Raw genomic sequence first — 19,175 nt, forward strand, 5'->3', positions numbered from 1 at the left:
TCCTTTATTTTCTTGCCTTCTGTTGTTTTAATCAAGTTTTTTTTTTCCAGATTCTATTTTCCCCTTCTATTAGGATTCTATTATCATTTTAGCGGTTACCCCTGAGTTTAGTCCAGACATTCCTGAACTACTAGAATCTACCTTAAGTAATATTTTTTTTCACTTCCTGGACATGTAGAGGACCTAGGACACTTTAACTCCATATATTATTCCTCCTACCCTTGGCCTTTTGGTTTTTTGTTTGTTTGTATTATGATTTTATTTATTTATTTATTAGAGACACAGAGAGATAGAGAGGCAGAGACATAAGCAGAGCGAGAATTAGGCTCCTTGCAGCGAGCCCAATGCAGGACTCAATCCCGGGACTCCAAAATCTCGCCCTGAGCCAAAGGCAGATGCTTAACTGCTGAGCCACCCAGAGGTCCCAACCCTTGGCCGTTTGTGATATTGTCCGCAGGTAACTTAATTATCTCTGTATTTCATTTTTTAAATATATTTTTAAAGATTTTATTTATTTATTCATGAGACAGAGAGAGAGGCAGAGACACAGGCAGAGGGAGAAGCAGGCTCCCTTTCGGGAGCCTGATGTGGGACTTGCTCCCATGACCCTAGAATCACAACCTGGACCAAAGGTAGACGCTCAACCACTGAGCCACCCAGGCTCCCCATCTCTGCATTTTAAACTCCACACTGTAGTGTTATTATCTTAAAGTGAAGATTTCACTTAGATTTACTCATACATTTACCCCTTCTGATGATCTTTCCTTCCTGTAATACCTGTGGTTCTACCTGCCTTCATCCTGAAGAGCTCTCTCTAGTATCTCTTTCAGTCAGAACTCATACAGTGAATTTTCTTAGGTTTAGTTTGTCAGAAAATGACTTAAATTCATCTTTCTTTCCCCTTAGGTTTTTTTTTAATAAGTCATTTAATGGATATATAATAATTAACATGTAAAAAGCTGTTCATATTTAACATGTTCAACCCAATGAATTTGGGGATAAATTATACCCATAAAACTGTCACCATCATCAAAGCCATAAACCCACCTATAATCTCCCGATTTTTCTTCCCATACCTTTCATTATATTTTTTGGCGATAAATGCATTTAATACAAGATCTACCTTCTTAGCAGTTTTTAGTATATTATATTATGCCATATTATACAACTCTAGAACTCGTTTATTTTATATAAATGAAACTTTGTACCATTTGACAATTACCTCCTCCACTAGCTCCTGGAAACCAACATTCTACTTTCTGCTTCTATGAGTTTGACTATTTTAGAATCCACATGTAAGTGAAATCATACAGTAGATGTCTTTCTGACTTATTTCACTTAGCATAATGTTCTCCAGGTACATACTGTTGAAAATAACAGGATTTCCTTTTGGGGGTGGTGGTGGTAGTGGTAAATAACCACCGTATGTATATATATCACATTTTCTTTATCCCTTTATCAATAATTGGGCATCTGTTTCCATACTTTGGCTATTGTGAATAATGCCGCAATGACTGTGGGAGTGCAGGTACCTCTTCGAGATTCTGATTTCAATTCCTTAGGATAAATACCCAGAAGTGGAATTGCTGGTTCACATGGAAGTTCCATTTTTAGTTTTTTGAGGAATCTCCATACTGTTTTCCCTAATGGCTGTACATTCCCACTAACAGTGTATGAGGGTCATCTTTATTTCTGAAAATCAGGTTTTCTAGGTAAAAATCTCTATGTCAGTAATTTTCTTTCATCTCTTTATAGTTTTCCATTATCTTCTGTCTTCCATAGTTTCTAGTTTTTAAGATGATGTTGCCCTCCTCTGCTTTTAAAAGTTTCCCTTTGTTTTTCATCACTTTTACGAATTTGCTTAGAGGTGGTTTATCTGCTTGTGGGTAACAGTTTCTTGAATCTATTGCTTGATACTACGTCATTAGTTTAATAAAAATTATTAGTAATATCTCTTCAAATATTTCATCTACTTCATTCTCTTTCTCTTCTTCTAGTCACCAAATCCATGTAAGTTGGAGCTTTTCCCTATTTAAAGTATGCTTTTTTGAGCCTATCTGCTTTTTTCCATATATTTTTTCCTACTTGTACTTCAGTTTGGATGTTTTCTATTAACCCCTCCCTCCTCCAGTTTAGGAATCCTACCTCTGTGTATATTCTTCTGCTATGAAACCTATTAAATTACTTTCAGTTATTATAGGATTCATTACTAGAATGTCCATTTGATTATCTTGTATAGATTTAGGGATTCTGTTGAAATCTTCCATCTGTTTGTCTATCCTGTTTGAGTATAACAATCAGTTGCTTTAAAGTAACTAAATTTTTCCAGTAACTCAATTTTTTATTATTTTTCTCTTGGTTTTCATTCTTCTTATGTCTTATTCTCTGCCTTCTTGATTTTTCACTTTTTTTTTTATTGACATAGTCTAGGACAAATCAAAAAGGCTCTTCAATGACTCTTTCTCTAGAGTACTTGGCTTTCTTCTGGCAGGCATGTACAGTATATGAGTACCACACTGATTCAGGAGGAGCTGGGTTTGGGGACTTGCCTATTTCCAATTTTCCCCTATGGGTAGTGCTTAGTTCTTCTGGGTCTCAATGGAGAGCCTGTGCTGATTATAAGAGCCCCTCCTTCTTAACTAGCACTGAATTTCCATTTTTGTCCCCCTACCTTTGTGAAACTCCCAAGATTTCTGTTTAGCTTTTTAGCTTTTAGTCACATGTTGATTGGTTTGTTGACTCTTTCTGCAGATTCACAGCTTAGGATCCTACAAGTGATTTGAGGAGAACTCTATGTAGAAATTCAGGCTTAATTCTCTGGAGTTCACTTTTTCCTGGAACATTGGCATACTGAATACTGCTCTCTTGATAGCCCCGAAGTCCCAATTTTTGTCTTCCTAGCAGGTGAGTAGGCCACCAACTTCCTGTTTGATTTCTAGGTCTTATACCTTGATTCAACAAATGCCTGGAGAGCAAAGACTGCAGTAAATTTGGGCTCACTTCAATCTATTTTCCTTCTCTCTTGAGGACCTTGGCTCCTCAAGTCCTGACTACATTCATCTTCAATGCCTTCAAACTGCTATTTTTAAATTCTTATTGAGTTAGCATAGTTCTTTGCAGGAGGGTAATCTGATCCATGTTACTCATCACAGATGGAAACAGAAGTATCCAGTGAAAACTCAATTACTTTGTTATTTTTGGCTATTAATTACTACCTCACACACACGGTTTCTTATTCTCTCCCCCTCCCTGCATGTATGTTTAAAAGAAGCACCATACAATAGCTGGTTCATATAGTTCTCCCCCCCGCCCCTTATATGGGTTTATAAAATCTGGGCACCTCCCAACTGCCTATCTGCCTATATTGTTGTGGTATTATTTACCAAGATGGAAAGGAATTTCACCTATATGGGATGAGGAAATTTAGGAGTTGATTTTGAATACATTAAATTTAGGGTGTCTCTTAAGTAAAATGAAAAACAATTCAGCTGAATCTACATGTCAGAGGAGAGTTCTAGGCTGAGATTGTATTTCTGGGAATTGTCCAATTATAGCTGTCATTTGAAGCTTTGGGATTAGTTACAAGATTCCCTGTGAAGTGAGTGTTTGGAGAGAAGAGATAGGAAGAGTGTGGAGCTCTCTAATATTTGGACATTGACAAGAAAAACAGGGATTGAGCAAATGTGACCAAAAACAAGGTAGCCCTGAAGTAGGAGAAAAGGCAAGAAATGGTTTTGTCTCAGAAGCCAATTAAAGGAACAGTTTCAAGAAGAAGAGGGTAATCAACAATGTCAAATGCTACTGACAAAGTAAAATAAGGACAAAGACTTAATCACTGGATTAGGCAACATGGAGGAGTGCAGTGACCTTGAATAACACAGCTTGAGAAGAGTTTTTGGGGTGGGTGCCTTTTCAGGGTGAAGAGACAAAGAAAAGTAAGGAAGTTTGGATAGGAGACAGAGTACACAGATAACGCTTTTAAGGAGTTTTGCAAATTAAAGTGACCGATAAATGAATGGTGCCTCAGCTATGTCAGCTCCCTCCCTTCTTTTTTAAAGACAGAATTACTTCAGATTGCTTACATACTTTTTTTTTTTTTTAAGGTTTTATTTATTTATTCATGAGAGACACAGAGAGAGGCAGAGACATAGGCAGAGGGAGAAGCAGGCTCCCTATGGGGAGCCCAATGAGGGACTTGATCCCAGGACCCCTGTGATCATGACCTGAGCCAAAGGCAGACGCTCAACCACTGAGCTACCCAGGCGTCCCAGCTTGCTTACATACTAATGGGAATGATCTGAGAAAGAGAAATGGAAGATTATGATGCTTCAGGAGAGATAAAGGATAATTAATGGAGACAGTTAGATAGAGGAAAGAGAATGGGATCCAATGGGCAAGTACAGGAACTGCGCTCAGGTAAAAGTATAATGAATTCACCCATTTGCATAGGAAAGAATCATTTATTTGGATACAGACATGTATTAGTAAATTTGGTAATGCAAATATATGGCATGCAGCTTCTGATTGCTCATAAACATCTTGGAGGATAAGAGAAAATGATGTGACCAGGGAAATGCAATGTTTCAGTCTTTCTGAAATTTGTGATCATAAATTTAATGTAAAATATGATCAGTCAGCCTGGCATGGCTAGTTTTTTTTTCCAGTAATGTTCAGCTTTGTGGGCAAGTAAAAAATAAATGGTGAGACGAAGTCTCCCAGAAGTGTTTATGGTCAGATGTGCATGATAGAGGGAGAGAGAAGGAAGGAGTAGAGAGTATATCCAGGGAAAGGATTCTGATTACAGTAATGGACCATAGGAAGAGAGGCTGTATTAGCATGGCTGGAAGGCCAAGAGGGAGGGAGTGAGGTGGATGATTAGAAGGATGGAAGAGGACTACAGTGGCAGGCAGAAGGAGGCCATCCTCAGATAGTTTGGACTTTAGCACAGAGGATTTGATTTGATTTTTTTGAGAAAGGAATAATGACCCATCTCTCTGGGGTACAAAGGAGCAAAAATGATGTCCTCGTTGTCAGCAAAGTTAGAATTAAAGAAGGAATGTGTGATACTGTGATTTATAAGAAATAACGCATTTGGTGATTCAAATGGCCAAAATATAGTTCTCATATATGCTTGAACTACGTGGGGGTTATGGAGAGCGACTCCCCAGGGAGTCAAAAATCCACGTAGGACTTCTGACTACCTAAAAACATAACTACTAATAGCCTATTGTTGACGAGAAGCCTTACTAATAACAAAGTTGATTAACGTACATCTTGCATATCCTATTATATTGCATATTCTTACAACAAAGTAAGCTAGAGAAACGAAGTGTCATTAAGAAAGTCATAAGAAAAAGAAATACATTTATAGACCATCCTGTATTTGTTGGAAAAAAAAAAAAAAACCTACATATAAGTAGACCCCCATGTTGTTGGGTCCATGTTGTTCAGGGTGTTGTATATTTTGGTCTTCATCCAATTCATGGCTCACAGCTCCCTGAACCTTTGAATTTCCTTCACAGCTCCCCAAACCTTTGGAATTTCCTAAGTAATGAGAGCAATAAAGGTGTCTTGTTATGTTAATTGACTGTTGCAAAGCACCTAAGCCTGGGAGTCGTTTGTCAGTGCAGCCCACCATATGATTAAAAGGTTGGAATGTCCAGGCCTAGTCAACGACCTCTGACCTCCAGGAGGGGAGAGGGCATGGAGTTTGAATAAGCTGCTAGTGGCCAACAGTTTAATCATTCAGGCCTATGTATGAGGTCTCCCTAGAAACCGAAAGGAGAGGGTTCAGAGAACTTCCAGGTCAGTGAACACTTGAAGATGTGGAACTCTAGTGGGGAGATATAGGAGAGACCGTTTTACTAATGGCAAACTGAGTTCCAGACATTTCTGTCGTCATGGAGGAGTAATCGAGTCAGATCATAAGACACCCAGAGCATTATGAAGAAAATCTCATGGATAAGAGATGGCCTTTTAGGTGTTCTTCTGTGATGCCTGGGACACAAGGATGGAGTCAAGTTTAATATTCACAATATTTTTCCAATAGGGGGTCCCTGGGTGGCTCAGCGGTTGAGTGTCTGCCTTTGGCCCAGGGCGTGACCCCAGGGTCCAGGATCGAGTCCCACTTTGGGCTCCCTGCAGGGAGCCTGCTTCTTCCTCTGCCTGTGTCTCTGCATCTCTCATGAATATGCAAAATAAAATCTTAAAAATATATATATATATTGTTGGGCTGGCTGAGACAGGGGCACCCAAAATGGCAGACATCTCAAATTGGGTCAAAATGGCTGATCTTCCCGCCAAAGCAGCCCTGACCACCACATCATCTCCAGTAAATGGAAGCCTAGACAGGAAACCGAAACTTTCCATCCAGGGACCACCCCCATCGTCTGTACTACCCCCACCCCCAGCCAATCACTTAGGGACACGGTGTTCCCTTGCCTAGGCAAGGGGAACCCACCCAGATCTGGACCCGGAACCAATAAGGCTTAAAAACCCCCACACTCCCCAACCCGGGTGCCACTTCCCTGACTCAGGCCACCTCTCCGAGTCATGGAACCTCACCCCTCACCCGGGAGCAGTCCCCATAAAGCACTCTCGAACCTACTACTGCCTGGCTCTGCTGTTTTTTTATTTCTCTGCCATTCATTTGGAGAAAAAACTAATATATCTATCCAATCCCCAGTATGGCGTGGGCCCTTACTCAGAAGTTGCACCATCCTATCCTATCCTAACAGCCCCGTTACAAACAACGGTTACTGTGTAATCGGTACTTTCTAATCGAATCCCAGAGCCGGGGCTGTCTGACAGCATTAGGGTAAGGTCAAGAACCCGTCCAAGTTTCCTCTTTGGGCTTGATGTTTAAGGCAGTTGGCTCTGACGAGGCTGACAAGTGACGGGAGGGTACCGGGGGCTCTGCGGCCCTCACCGTCAGCCTCCGTGCAGGGGGTACATGCACAGCCCCAACGACTTCTAAAACAAGTGGACGTGGAGTCCACACACACAGAAGTGGCCCTTGCTCTGCGACTGTCACCGCTTGACCTTTTTGAAAATGACAGGACTGCCCTGGGACTCGGTTTCTGTACCTATAACACAAAATGTTTTGGGTTCGAACATTTCCAAGGCCTCTTTTCGTAGTAAGGGCTCGAGATGCCACTTGCCACTTGCTGACGGTCCAGCTTGTGACTCACCTGCATGTTTCAGCTGAGGTGCTGGCTCTACTTTGTCATTTGTACTGTCTTTTGATAAACGTCCTCCACATCAAAATGTCCCCAATGTCAAACAAGCTGTTTTCAACCTATTATGTAGTGGTTTCTTCCTGATTCTGTAAGGGGAGGGAAAAAAAACCCAAAACCCCAAAAAACCCAAAACCCTTCATTTCCATTTTCTACGCCTAAAATTCGTCAGCCTTTCTCTTACTCACTCTTTCAATACTCCTTAAAACATGGGGGTTTGTGTGTGTGTGTGTTTGGTCTCATTTTGTTTTCTTTTTTCTCCTCTCCACTCTTCTGGGAACATTTTCCATCTTGGCTAGCTCCTACACGTTTTCGACAAAGTTTTTAAAGTACTTAACCGTTAAGTGCATTTTAAGCTATTCCTAAACTCTTTTTAGACTTTTGTGTGTGTGTGTGTGTGTGTGTGTGTAAAGATGATCTCCTTTACGGTTCAAACGGAGAAGCAAGTAGGAAGCCCTCGGCAAGGCCTCCGGCTCCGTCCCTTGTCTGGCCGGTACTCGGCCCCGCCGCGGCCCTCAGGAGCTCCTCCTCTCCACGCTGCTCCACCCGGCAGCTACTTCTGCACGGAGGATACTCCCTCTGCCGACCGTCGGGAATCTCCCGGGTGCTGCCCGTGAGGGACCCAAACAGGCTGGAGCGTCGCCTGCTGCCGAGGGACACGCTGCCCCCGAACCCGCCGACGTCGCGGCTTCCGTGGGTCGCGAATCCTGACGCGGCCTACCTGGGTCGTGCGTGGCGCGGCGTCTCGCGGGGCAGCGGTCAGGGCTGCACCTGCGGCTCGGCAGAGGTACGAGTGACGTGAGAGCAGGCGGACGCGGCGTGGCCGGAAGAGGAGGGGCCGCCAGGGGCCGGAAGGGCGGCAGCAAGCCCTCTTCCGGGAGAAAGCGCAATCTCGCGGGGTCTCGTGGGAACTCGTGGGAACCCGTGGGATCTCGCGATGCCCGGCCACCTCGTGGCGGGAGAGGAGAGCGCCGGGAGGAGAGCGGCGCGGGTGGCCTGGCTGCCGGGGCTGTGTCGCCGCGGGACCTGCCTCAGGCCGCCTGAGCCCCCGCGGCGGTCCCGGGGAGCGTGTCGGGGAGCGGTGCGCCCCCCGCAGGCGACGGCGCGTGCAGCTCCCGGAGGGCCTGGGCCGTCGGACGGGCTCCCGAAGGCTGACGTCAGGTGCGAGAAAGAGAAACGGGGGAGGGAGCAGGAGACCTCAGCGGAGCGGCTGAGCGCAGAGCCGGGGAGGCTCCCTCTTGGCGCCTCGAGGTCAGCGCCCCGAGGTCAGCGGCTTGAAAGCAGCGCCCCAGAGCAGTGCGTGAGGTCAGCGCCCCGAGGTCCGCGCCCCGAGGTCCGCGCTGGAGCCCAAACCAGCAGTGGGGCCTGTAACGGGCTGTCCCACCCGAGCGCCCCCGGGAGGGAGTCGGCTGAGCCCAACCATGGCAATGGAAGATGGCTGCGCGACTGTGAAGGACTGCTGCTGATTCCTAAAGCTGGACTGCTGACCTCAGATTATTGGGGGCCATTTAAGAGGTCGTGCCCCTTGGGGCACCCGGGGGTCTCCGCGGTGGAGCGCCTGCCTTCGACCCAGGGCGTGACCCCGGGGTCCTGGATCGAGTCCCACGTCGGGCGCCCTGCATGGAGCCTGCTTCTCCCTCTGCCTGTGTCTCTGCCTCTCTGTCTCTCATGAATAAATAAATAAAATCTTTGAAAATAAGTAAATTTTAAGGAAGTCCTACCCCACACTCACTCACATAGTTTAAACAACAAACAAGAGCGGTGTAGCTCGTCCCCACGCCAGCTGGGTTCTGAGACCTGCCGTGCCGTCAGCTGTCAGTCCGCCTGCCCCTGCGCCGCTCCTGGGGTTTCGCCCCAAGACGGGCTCTCTTCCAAGGCTCCGTAACGGCTTCCGGTTCTCGCCCCGCAGTTTGACGATTCCGTGGACCGGGTCTCGGCCCAGGCGCCCGCCTTGCCATCGCTGACTCGGTGGTGGCTGCACGGCCCTTCTTCTTCAATCGTGGGACGCCTGTTGGCAGTTTGGGGTCTCGTGACCGTGTCCGCACCGACTGCGTGGAGGCCGCTGCCCCCAAGAGCATTAAGGGCGGAGGAACAGCAGGCGGTCCCACGGCGCCACTTTCGCAGAGCAGATCTAAGTGGGACGTGAGAGGCAGGATGGCCTAGTGGCGTGTGGGCCCCTGTGCTTACTGACCGTGCGGAGCCTGGACGTGGCGGCGCCCTCCTTACCGGCTGCCCGCGTTAGGGCTCGGGCCCTTACCCACGCCGTCTCCTGCAGCGATTATAGCAACCTCATAAAGTTAGCGGTACTTAGTTTTTATCCAGAAGAAAGTCTGTTTTGACATTTGATTTTGAATTAAAGCCAAAATGACTAAAAGTGGTACATCGTATCGTAATATACCAGAAGTCTATATCAGAATATATATCAGAATTTTTTTTTGAAAGATTTTATGTATTCATGAGAGACACAGAAAGAGAGAGAGAGGCAGGCTCCGTGCAGGGAGCCTGATGCGGGACTCCATCCGGGACCTCGGAGTCACGCCCTGAGCTGAAGGTAGACGCTCAACCACTGAGCCACCCAGGCATCCCATCTATCAGAATTTATAATTTTTTTATCCTGTTATATTTTATACCCATAGGAATTAGAAATTAGTTCATAGTTTAGTGTCTTGCATACTTCCTAGTTTATAATGCCTCAAATCTTTTAGGTTTTAAGAACTAAAGTATATGTATATACTAACTGAAAAAAATTGGAATATAAACGGAAAAAAAAGAGTCAATGAAAACGAAGAAACAAAATCTTAATACTCAAATTTGATCTTACTAAATAATTGTCTTTTATTTTTCTCTCCTTCCAGTCACCTTTACAGTTTTTGGTGTGCCCCATTGATAGGGTGAATACGGAAAAAATTTAGTGAAGGAGAAATGATGCTTGCATCTGGTAACAAACACATAATATGTTCCAGATCAATGACTAATTGTAGAACAGAAAATACAAATCCCTATGACAATTATTTTTATGTCCTTGAACCTCAGTTTTCTCATCCATAAAGTAGAGATAATAAAACCAGGATTGTGAAATGAATAGAAACAATATATATAAAGCAAACCATTTAACATGAATCGGCACCCAAAATACATTTTTCCTGCTGCTATCAAAGGAAATTAAATTATTGTCTGATATAAACTCACAAAGTAACCAATTTACTCAACGGGAGAATTTTCTTTTTTTAAAGATTTTATTTATTCATGAGAGACACAGGCAGAGGGAGAAGCAGGCTCCATATAGGGAGCCCAAGGTTGGACTTGATCCCAGGACCCCAGAATCAGGCCCTGAGCCAAAGGCAGACGCCTAACTGCTGAGCCACCCAGGGATCCCTCAAGGGAAGAATTTAAATGGATCTAGTCTAACTTTATACATATTTTAAAGACCTAAACTATTCTATTCAGGGAAAGAGTCAAAAGAGTAAGACCTGAGTTTCTTAAAAGCAACATGACCAAGAATCTTCTCTTGAAACTCATGTCTTCCTGGCCACTATAAACTCCTTGTGATTGACTAAAGGAACACTCTGGGAAGACAATAATTTTCAAGACCTTTTATGGGATTCTTCTATTTTCCAAAGTTTTTATTATTTTTTGGAAGTCTCTTGATAGACCCATTATTCATTTCTTAGAAATTTCTGAATTTGCCCATCATGTTGAAGGGTAATTGAAGATTCTTCTGTGTCCTAAAACCTATGGTGGAAGTTTGTTAATATTTTTTCTGCTAAGGAAATTTTACATGTTTTGGATCTTGAAGGGAGGCAGAGCCAATCTCTTAAATGAAAGGTGAAGGCACTGGATGCCTACCTTTCCAACTTCCCATGCAGCTGACTCATGACTGTGTAGAATATTAGGGCAAATTTAAAGGAAGGGAAACACTTGTCTATATATAAAGACTGGGGAAAAAGCACTCAGGAAGTGGGAAGAGCTTCTCCAAAGGCCCAGGTAGAGGTACTTAGTGTTTCTGAGGAATAGTAAGGAGGTCAGAGTGACTGGGGCACTGTGACTATGAGGTTGAGTAACAGATTTACAAGTGTATGTTATACACATTATCCCAAGAACATTTATAAGAGAGAGCACCTGGGATCAAGAAAGGATGTGACTTGCCCAAGATTGTACAATAAGTGCCCAAACCAGAACTCAGTAGCTCTTCTGATCTCAAGTCTTGTGTTTTCACCAACATGCCATTTTGTATTCATCTGTATGAGTGAATTCATCTGTATGTATTCATCTGCCTTAACATGATTTTTTTTTTTCATTTAAAAATTTTTTTAAAAGATTGTATTTATTCATGAGGGATATACACAGAGAGAGGCAGGGACATAGGCAGAGGGAGAAGTAGGCTCCCTGCAGGAGCATGCTGTGGGACTTGATCCCGGGACCTGGGGATCACCACCTGAGCCAAAGGCAGATGCTCAACCACTGAACCACTTAGGCATCCCAACATTATCTTTATACTTTATACATTTGTTCTTTATACATTTTTTGGTTAAAGCTACCAGACATCAGGAATCACGGCTTCTTGTATTGCACTGAATGCAGCAGATTTCAAATAGATGCTTCCTAAATACCTTTGTTAAATCATTCTAACAATTGAGTCTTCCTTCAACTTTATTGTGATAGATGGCCGAATTTCTTAATTTGGTGGGAATATTTTAGAATAGGTTTATCTGATTATCTAGCAGTTTAGCAAATGCATTTTATATTTGCATTATTTATGTTTAAAGCCATTTAAAAGTTTTACATGGAATATAAAATTACTCATATTAAAACGTTCAACTAAGGAGACAAAGGTTAAAATCATATTCAATAATCGAAATCATTCATAACATACTGTCATACAGATACACAAACACACGCATAGGTATATACACACATACATAAGGATTACCCATAACTGAGTGTTCAAAAATATTTTTTAAATCCCTAATGAAGAACTAAATGGGTCTTTACCGATAGTGTAGTATTAAAGCAGACAGGTGATTTAATTTGTGTTATTTAAAAATGTAATTATTAAATATTCATGACATTTTATACTTTATGAGACTGAAATACTCATACCAAAATCATATGGTGAAGATAAAACGTAGACAAAGAGTCTGGGTTCCCACAGCCACCGACCCCAAAATGACCCGCTAATAAATGCCAGATTCTCATCTTGTAAAACTCCTATGGGAGAATAATAAAGGATGAACATTTGGCCCAACGTTTATTTTTATAAAACAACCACCTTTAGTTTTCTTTCAAAAGAATCATTTTCCTGCTCTATAAAAGTCTATGGTCCTTTATGAAAATATGTACCTCATATCACACAGCCAGAGCCACAAATTTGGGCAGGTACACACAGAACTTCAGACTTCCAGCCTATCCAATCTAGGTGACTTAAATTAAAGTTGATATTTATGCTTATATTTTACTATTCCTAGCAAATTTACCAGTTAATTATATAATCCTTCATTTTTCTTAGACCACGGCTTGGGTTGTGAAATTGGGGGGAATAAATTTATGTAGGTTTAAAATAGAAATACAATGAATATAATCAGTCTTGTGATTAGTAATTGGTATAGGCCAGACATTCCCAAACATTTTAATCCAGGGAAACTACAGAATAGATGAGTAAACTCACAGCACTAAAGAATAACGAGGTTGTGACTAATACAAATGTAAATGAAAACACTTGTATCAAATATACTTAGAGGTGACTCAAAATTAAGAGATCAGGGATAGGTGTGCCAAGTGGTATCTACAAAACTCTGTTTGCCACACTCCCAGCTCTCCCTTAAGAAAAGCAACTCCTGGAATCTCTGTGGTTAATAAATGCTATGGCTCATGCCATGTAAGTCTACTCCAACTTTGGTTATTACTCAGACCAAGAGTTTGTCCTGGAGCCAGAGACCTAGCCACATACAGATATTTCATATTCTCTAAGGAGGTGTGGTAAGAAAATCTTGCCCCATAGATTAGATACTCCTATCAGATAATAGCAAATTACTTAATCACATCCTATCTGGGGGAAAAAATGAGTGTTAATTACATTTTAAAAGTCAAATAATTAGTATTCCTACATTCCCTTAGTTTTCAGATTATCCATGTGATTTGCTGTGAATTTTAGTTTTGAAGATCTAGGACACAAATGTATAAGGGCAGTGAGAGGTTCCCCAAGCTACTTTGTTTCTTTTCTTTTCTTTCTTTTTTTTTTTTTTTTTTTAAGATTTTATTTATTCATGAGAGACACAGAGAGAGGCAGAGACACAGGCAGAGGGAGAAGCAGGCTCCATGCAGGGAGCCAGATGCGGGACTCGATCCTGGGACTCCAGGATCATGCCCCGGGCCAAAGGCAGGCGCTGAACTGCAGAGCCACCCAGGAATCCCCAAGTTTCTAATATAATCTTACACATTAGAGGAGTGAGACTCTCTTCCTTATAGAAAAGAAGGCCTGGTTCTTGATGGCAAAAAGTTCTGGGTAGATTACAGGTTAGGAAGGAAGAGGGAGAAAGGGAGGAGAGTGAAAGTAGAGAGAGAGAGAGAGAGAGAGAGGAAGAGGAAGAAGGGAGGACAAAAGAGAAGTTACAAAAACAAAAATACTTCCCAAATGATTTTACCTAAAAAACTAAAACTCCAAAAGACACAAAGAAAACTAACCTAGAGAAGAGAGCCAAAAATATCAAAATTAACAATTGGAAGATGAATTTAAAGCAGAGAAAATTAAAAAATTATAAAATTACAGAACTTTGAAATTAACTATAGTATGGACTCTCAAAGAAATAAAAGAAGGAAAAACATCAAATAGGCAGAGATGATGAAAGAAAAGGTGGGTGAGAAAATCAAAAAAGAAATCTTAAAGAAAATGACAGGGATAACTTATAGAATGAAGTTGGGGACATATCCCTTGTAGTGGAAGGCTTAATGGCAGAGGAAGGAGTGTGGGGATAGCTGACAGCCTAGGTTTGAATATGAGCTCTGCATTTTCAGCTATGTGACTTTTTCTGCAAATGAAATGTCCTCTCTACGTCCCTGTTTTTTCATCTATAAAATGGAAATATAAATATTTTTCTATCTCAAAAAGTGATTACAAAGTTATTAAATAAACTCATGGTTCTCAAGTACTTAGAGTGGTGCCTGGTTCATTGTAATTGCTCAGTGAATATAAGCCTCTTCTTATTCTTTTGTGCATATTTGAAATGCTTAAGGTTTTTTTTTTTAGAAAGAGTAGAGATAGAATAAAAACCGCAAAAAAGTATAATTAGCTAAGAATATATCTGTAAGATAAATACAAATTTTAAAAGTTGTTCGCAGAAGATCCACAATGTGAAATATTAATTTTAACAGAATTTGTGCCTCAAAAATAATATTTTTTAAATTAAAGACTATGAGGGAAGCACCAGAGAATTAAAAGTAATTTCTCTGTTTATGTTAGAAGAAATCAAGAGATACCATGCTGATTTAGAGAATATTTAGAGAAACAGAAAATGTAGAAAAGTGGAAAAAATCAAGTAGTGCATACGCAATAGAATAGAAAACAGTAGAAAAAGCAAACAATCTTAGACATATAGAAATAAAAAAACAAGATGTCAAATATAAGAATAGAAACATGTGACCTAAAAAAATATAAACTGGTTAAATGATATTATATAAAATTAAAACTTCAAGTGTTAGATTAAATAACAATACGCTACTATATGCTATTTAAACTAGAAAACTAGAACTAAATTACACATCTTTCTAAAACACAAAACAATGTAGGAGACAAAACAGGTTAATTTCTAAAAATACAGTTGTTACAAAAGACATTAACAATCTTAACCTTCTCTTACCCTTTGATAACCTATGGTATAAAAAATAGATTAATAGAAAGCTTACGTAGCCATAAATAAGTTTTGATATTTCATATAAGCACATGTAACTATATAAATACAAAAGTTTAACATGATATAAATATGTATATGTGCAAATTACATAGTTAACTATCCTGTAAACATAGATTTGGCATGTTTATAATGGTTGAACAAAGCTTTAAAAAAACTTCAATTTGTCTAGAAAATAGTATTTAGTCAATACTTTCTGCTCATAATGTGATACAAATGACCTTTATTAGCAAAAGCTTAAACGACCAAGCAAATAACTTTTTTGTCCATCTGAGATTTTGCTAATTGATTTTCACTTAAAACCTCTATGAAATTTAAACTCACTTTTCTAAATAGCTCTTAGATCAAAGAGAAGATCAAAACTGCATTTGTAGAGTATTAAGGAAACATTAGCCTTATTAAAAGACAGAAAGGAGGTGGAAAGCTAGCCAATTAATGTTATGAATTTAGTATAACCTTTTTACCAAAATCAGAAAAAAGAGGACATCGCAAGAAAATAATTAAAGAATAATCTTGCATATTAATGTAGATGCAAAAATTCCAAATGGAATGTGAGGAAGCACGGGCTGAATTATTTATCCAGACCAAATAGGCTTTATTACAAAAGTGCAATTAATTTTTAGTTCTCTTATGTGTGGATAATTATATCAACAATATAAGCGAAACAAACCATATGAGAATTTTAAAGATGTCTCTTTAATAGAGAATTTAGACAGAATTGTAATGGACACATAACCTTTCTATACTTAGTTTCCTCATTTGCAAAATGTGGGTAAATAATGGTATGTACCTGGGAGGTTTGTTGTGGGGATTAAAGAAGTTAATTCAGATAATATGTTCACAGTGTGAGAGAGTATCATATAAATATTAGCTACTATTTTCAAGAACCATTTCCCTTAAAATTTGGAATACCAATATTATAATCATCAACATAATAAAGACTATCTCTATGCCCAGAGCCATCATGACCATGAACTGCAAAAAGGAGTTATTGTCATCGAAATGAACAAAAATATGACATGCATAAAATGATTATTTTGATATTTTTCAAAATTTTTTGCCAATATTGTTTAAAACATAAAGATATAATGATCAGCTGAAGAAGACAAAATTACAATTTTTATATAACTTGCTTATATTTCCTGAAAACTATAACTTTGGATCTCATAGAATTCTGTAAAGCCGCAAGTTACAAAATGAAGACTTTCTATACACCAAAAATGTCATATTTCATATAAGATTTCTTTCTCATTAATACAAGTAACATTAAAAAAATTGAAATAAATTTGATGCTTACTAAGAAGGAGATTTATGTAATTTATGGTGTAATCATCCAATGAAATATTCTGTATATATTAAGATTGAGGTTTTGAAGCATTTTTAATTAGTTGGAGATATTCCTGTAATAGTTGTATGATAAAACAAGTAATTGCTGCAAATTTGTGGTTTACATCCAGTAATATATAAATGTACAGTGAGGAATTATAAAATATTATTAAAGAATATTCATCCCTACTTGCTGGAATTCACTTTGATTCTTCTTTTCTACTTTCTAAATTTTCTGCATGATTATTTCATGACTTATATAATTTGAAAAATACATTTAAAAATTACAATAACTAACATCTAAGTGCAATTTATTCTATTTTATTTTATTATTATTTTTGGTGCAATTTAAAAAAGCTTCGTTGACTCTACCATAAACCTCCAACATTTTATATTTAAGTAACAATTTACAAATAATCTATACTTGTGTGTTCTGAGACTTTGGGACTATATATAGAAATAAAATTTCGTGATGAATTTGAATAATATATTTACATTTGAGATGTCATTCAAAGCTGTATCAGAAATTTCTGGTTTTAGTAACATTTAGAAACTAAAGTAAATGGAACTGTTAAGAACAAACAAGTAGAAGACATTGGCATACTCCTAGTGTGGAGGAGGAGAAGTGTGTATTCCTCTGGTCCATAGCAGCATATGAGGAATTGGCAGTACTCAGAAGGGAATACCCGGGAGGCTGGAATCTAGGCAGAGAGGTTATGAAAAATTCCTCCTCCTACATGTAGCACAGAAACTCTTGAGCCATCAATTGTAAAGATACATTGGGACAATATCTTTATCAGCGATAAATAGTATGAATAGATCCCCAAGGAGTTTGGGGGTCTTCTTGATGCTTTGCTGTGGTGTGTGAACTCATGAAGTTTGCACAACGGTGTTAGGAGTTTTAATAAGGACTGAACCTGAATTTCCTGCTTTCTCTTCAACATGGGAAGAGTAGCTCAGTGTATCCGCTCGATAGCGTAATACTGTGTGGTTGGGTTCTGAGAACGTTAGGAAGCACCATTCAGATAGAATGCCCTGCTACAGGCAGGAGCCCCACATGCCTCTTTCTCTAGGTTGATGTTATATCCTTCTTCCCTCTTCCTCGCATTCTAAGATCCAACAACCATGACTTTCTTTCTGTTTCTTAAACATATGTTCAGGGGCGCCAGGGTGGCTCAGTGGTTGAGCATCTGCCTTCGGGTCAGAGAGTGATGCCACGGTCCCGGGATCGAGTCCCACATCAGGCTCCCTGCATGGAGCCTACTTCTCCCCCTTCCTATGTCTTTGCCTGCCTCTCTCTCTGTGTCCCTCATGAATAAATAAATAAAATCTTTAAAAACAACAACAACATATGTTCACCTGGCATAAGGGGCTTCATACTTGTTGCCCCTGATGCATAGAATGCTTCAGCAAAATATTTACATGACTCTACCTCCTCATCATCCAGGTTGCAGCTCAGATATAACTTTTCCACATATATCTTCCCTGTCCACCTAACCAGCATCATTGCACTCATTCTCGATCACATTTTCCTCTTTTAAGGCTTCGAAACATTTGCAACTACCAGAAATTTTCTTATATATTTGCTTACTGATTCTTTTCTCTCTCTCCCACACTATAATTATAGGGTCATAATAGCAGAGTCATTATCCACAGAACCCACTGTTCCATCCATAATACTGAGAATAGTATGCAGCACATAAGAGGCATTCAATAAGTGCTCGCGAATGAAAGAATAAATAAATACGTGAATTGTAGTAAACTTGAGACTTGAGATTTTGCCAGAGGTTTTAGTGAAAGGAGTCTTCCTCCTCCCACATCAATCTTTAAGCGCTTTCTTTTTTTTAAAGCACTTTCTTTTAATATATAAACATTATATAAGCTGTTTTTATTTTATATTTTGACTATTTGATCTACAAGGTGATTGCAGGGAAGATAAAATCTGGACACAGGGCTAAGTGTCAGAGTTCTAACGCTTCTATCTGCTGTTCAAGAAGCCAACATAGTGGGATGCCTGGGTGGCTCAGTGATTGAGCTTCTGCCTTCGGCTCAGGTTGTGATCCCAGGGTCCTGGAATCAAGTTCTGTATCAAGTGCCCTGCAGGGAGCCTGCTTCTCCCTCTGCCTATGTGTCTGCCTCTGTGTCTCTATCTCATGAATAAATGAATAAAATCTTAAAAAAGAGAACTGTAGCCAACATAGGCAAGAGGAATGAAAGATTTTGTTGTTGGAATTCTTTTAGATTTGGTATATTATCCATGTGTATGTATAAGTCATTGGTCTTTATATTTTGATTTTCCTTTTGACGTGCAGATTCCATGATGAAAATAATAAATTGGGGTGTTTGAATAGATTATTCTGTTATTATTTTATCCATTACCTTGTATTATAGCTTGGTAATCAATTTTGAAAGTTGAAGTTGGCATAGTAAGTGTTCTCAGATCAAGTCAGCCATATGTCTACTATGTATAAAAACACATAGTTTAAGATATCTTCTTTGGCCATATTATGCCTTATATATATGCTGTTAAATCTTTAAAGGAATGTAGATAAATTTTAAAAAATCTGCATGGGTTATTTATGTCACATATTCAATTATCTCTAACATATGATCCATAAAATATTTGGATTTCTTGTCTTATAGTTCATGATACAAATGATTAAACATGATTAAAACAAGTAATTAAACTTGAATATTAATACTAGTATTT

The 19,175-nt window shown here is 39.8% G+C and overlaps 1 protein-coding gene across 1 annotated transcript in view; it reads right to left on the reverse strand.

The window, feature by feature from the left end:
- Window positions 1-9,313, reverse strand: part of LOC111095067 (serine/arginine repetitive matrix protein 1-like) — a 104,274-nt gene extending 94,961 nt beyond the window's left edge. The window contains exons 1-2 of the mRNA XM_038532127.1: window positions 9,060-9,313; window positions 7,957-8,386 (exon numbers count right to left, since the gene is read on the reverse strand). Of these exons, the coding sequence (XP_038388055.1) occupies window positions 7,957-8,386; window positions 9,060-9,313 (684 nt within the window). The remainder of the gene's footprint in view (window positions 1-7,956; window positions 8,387-9,059) is intronic.
- Window positions 9,314-19,175: the final 9,862 nt, after the last annotated feature.

The sequence above is a fragment of the Canis lupus genome, chromosome 3 (assembly GCF_011100685.1).
Source record: "Canis lupus familiaris isolate Mischka breed German Shepherd chromosome 3, alternate assembly UU_Cfam_GSD_1.0, whole genome shotgun sequence".
In the NCBI taxonomy this organism is placed as follows: Eukaryota; Metazoa; Chordata; class Mammalia; order Carnivora; family Canidae; genus Canis; species Canis lupus.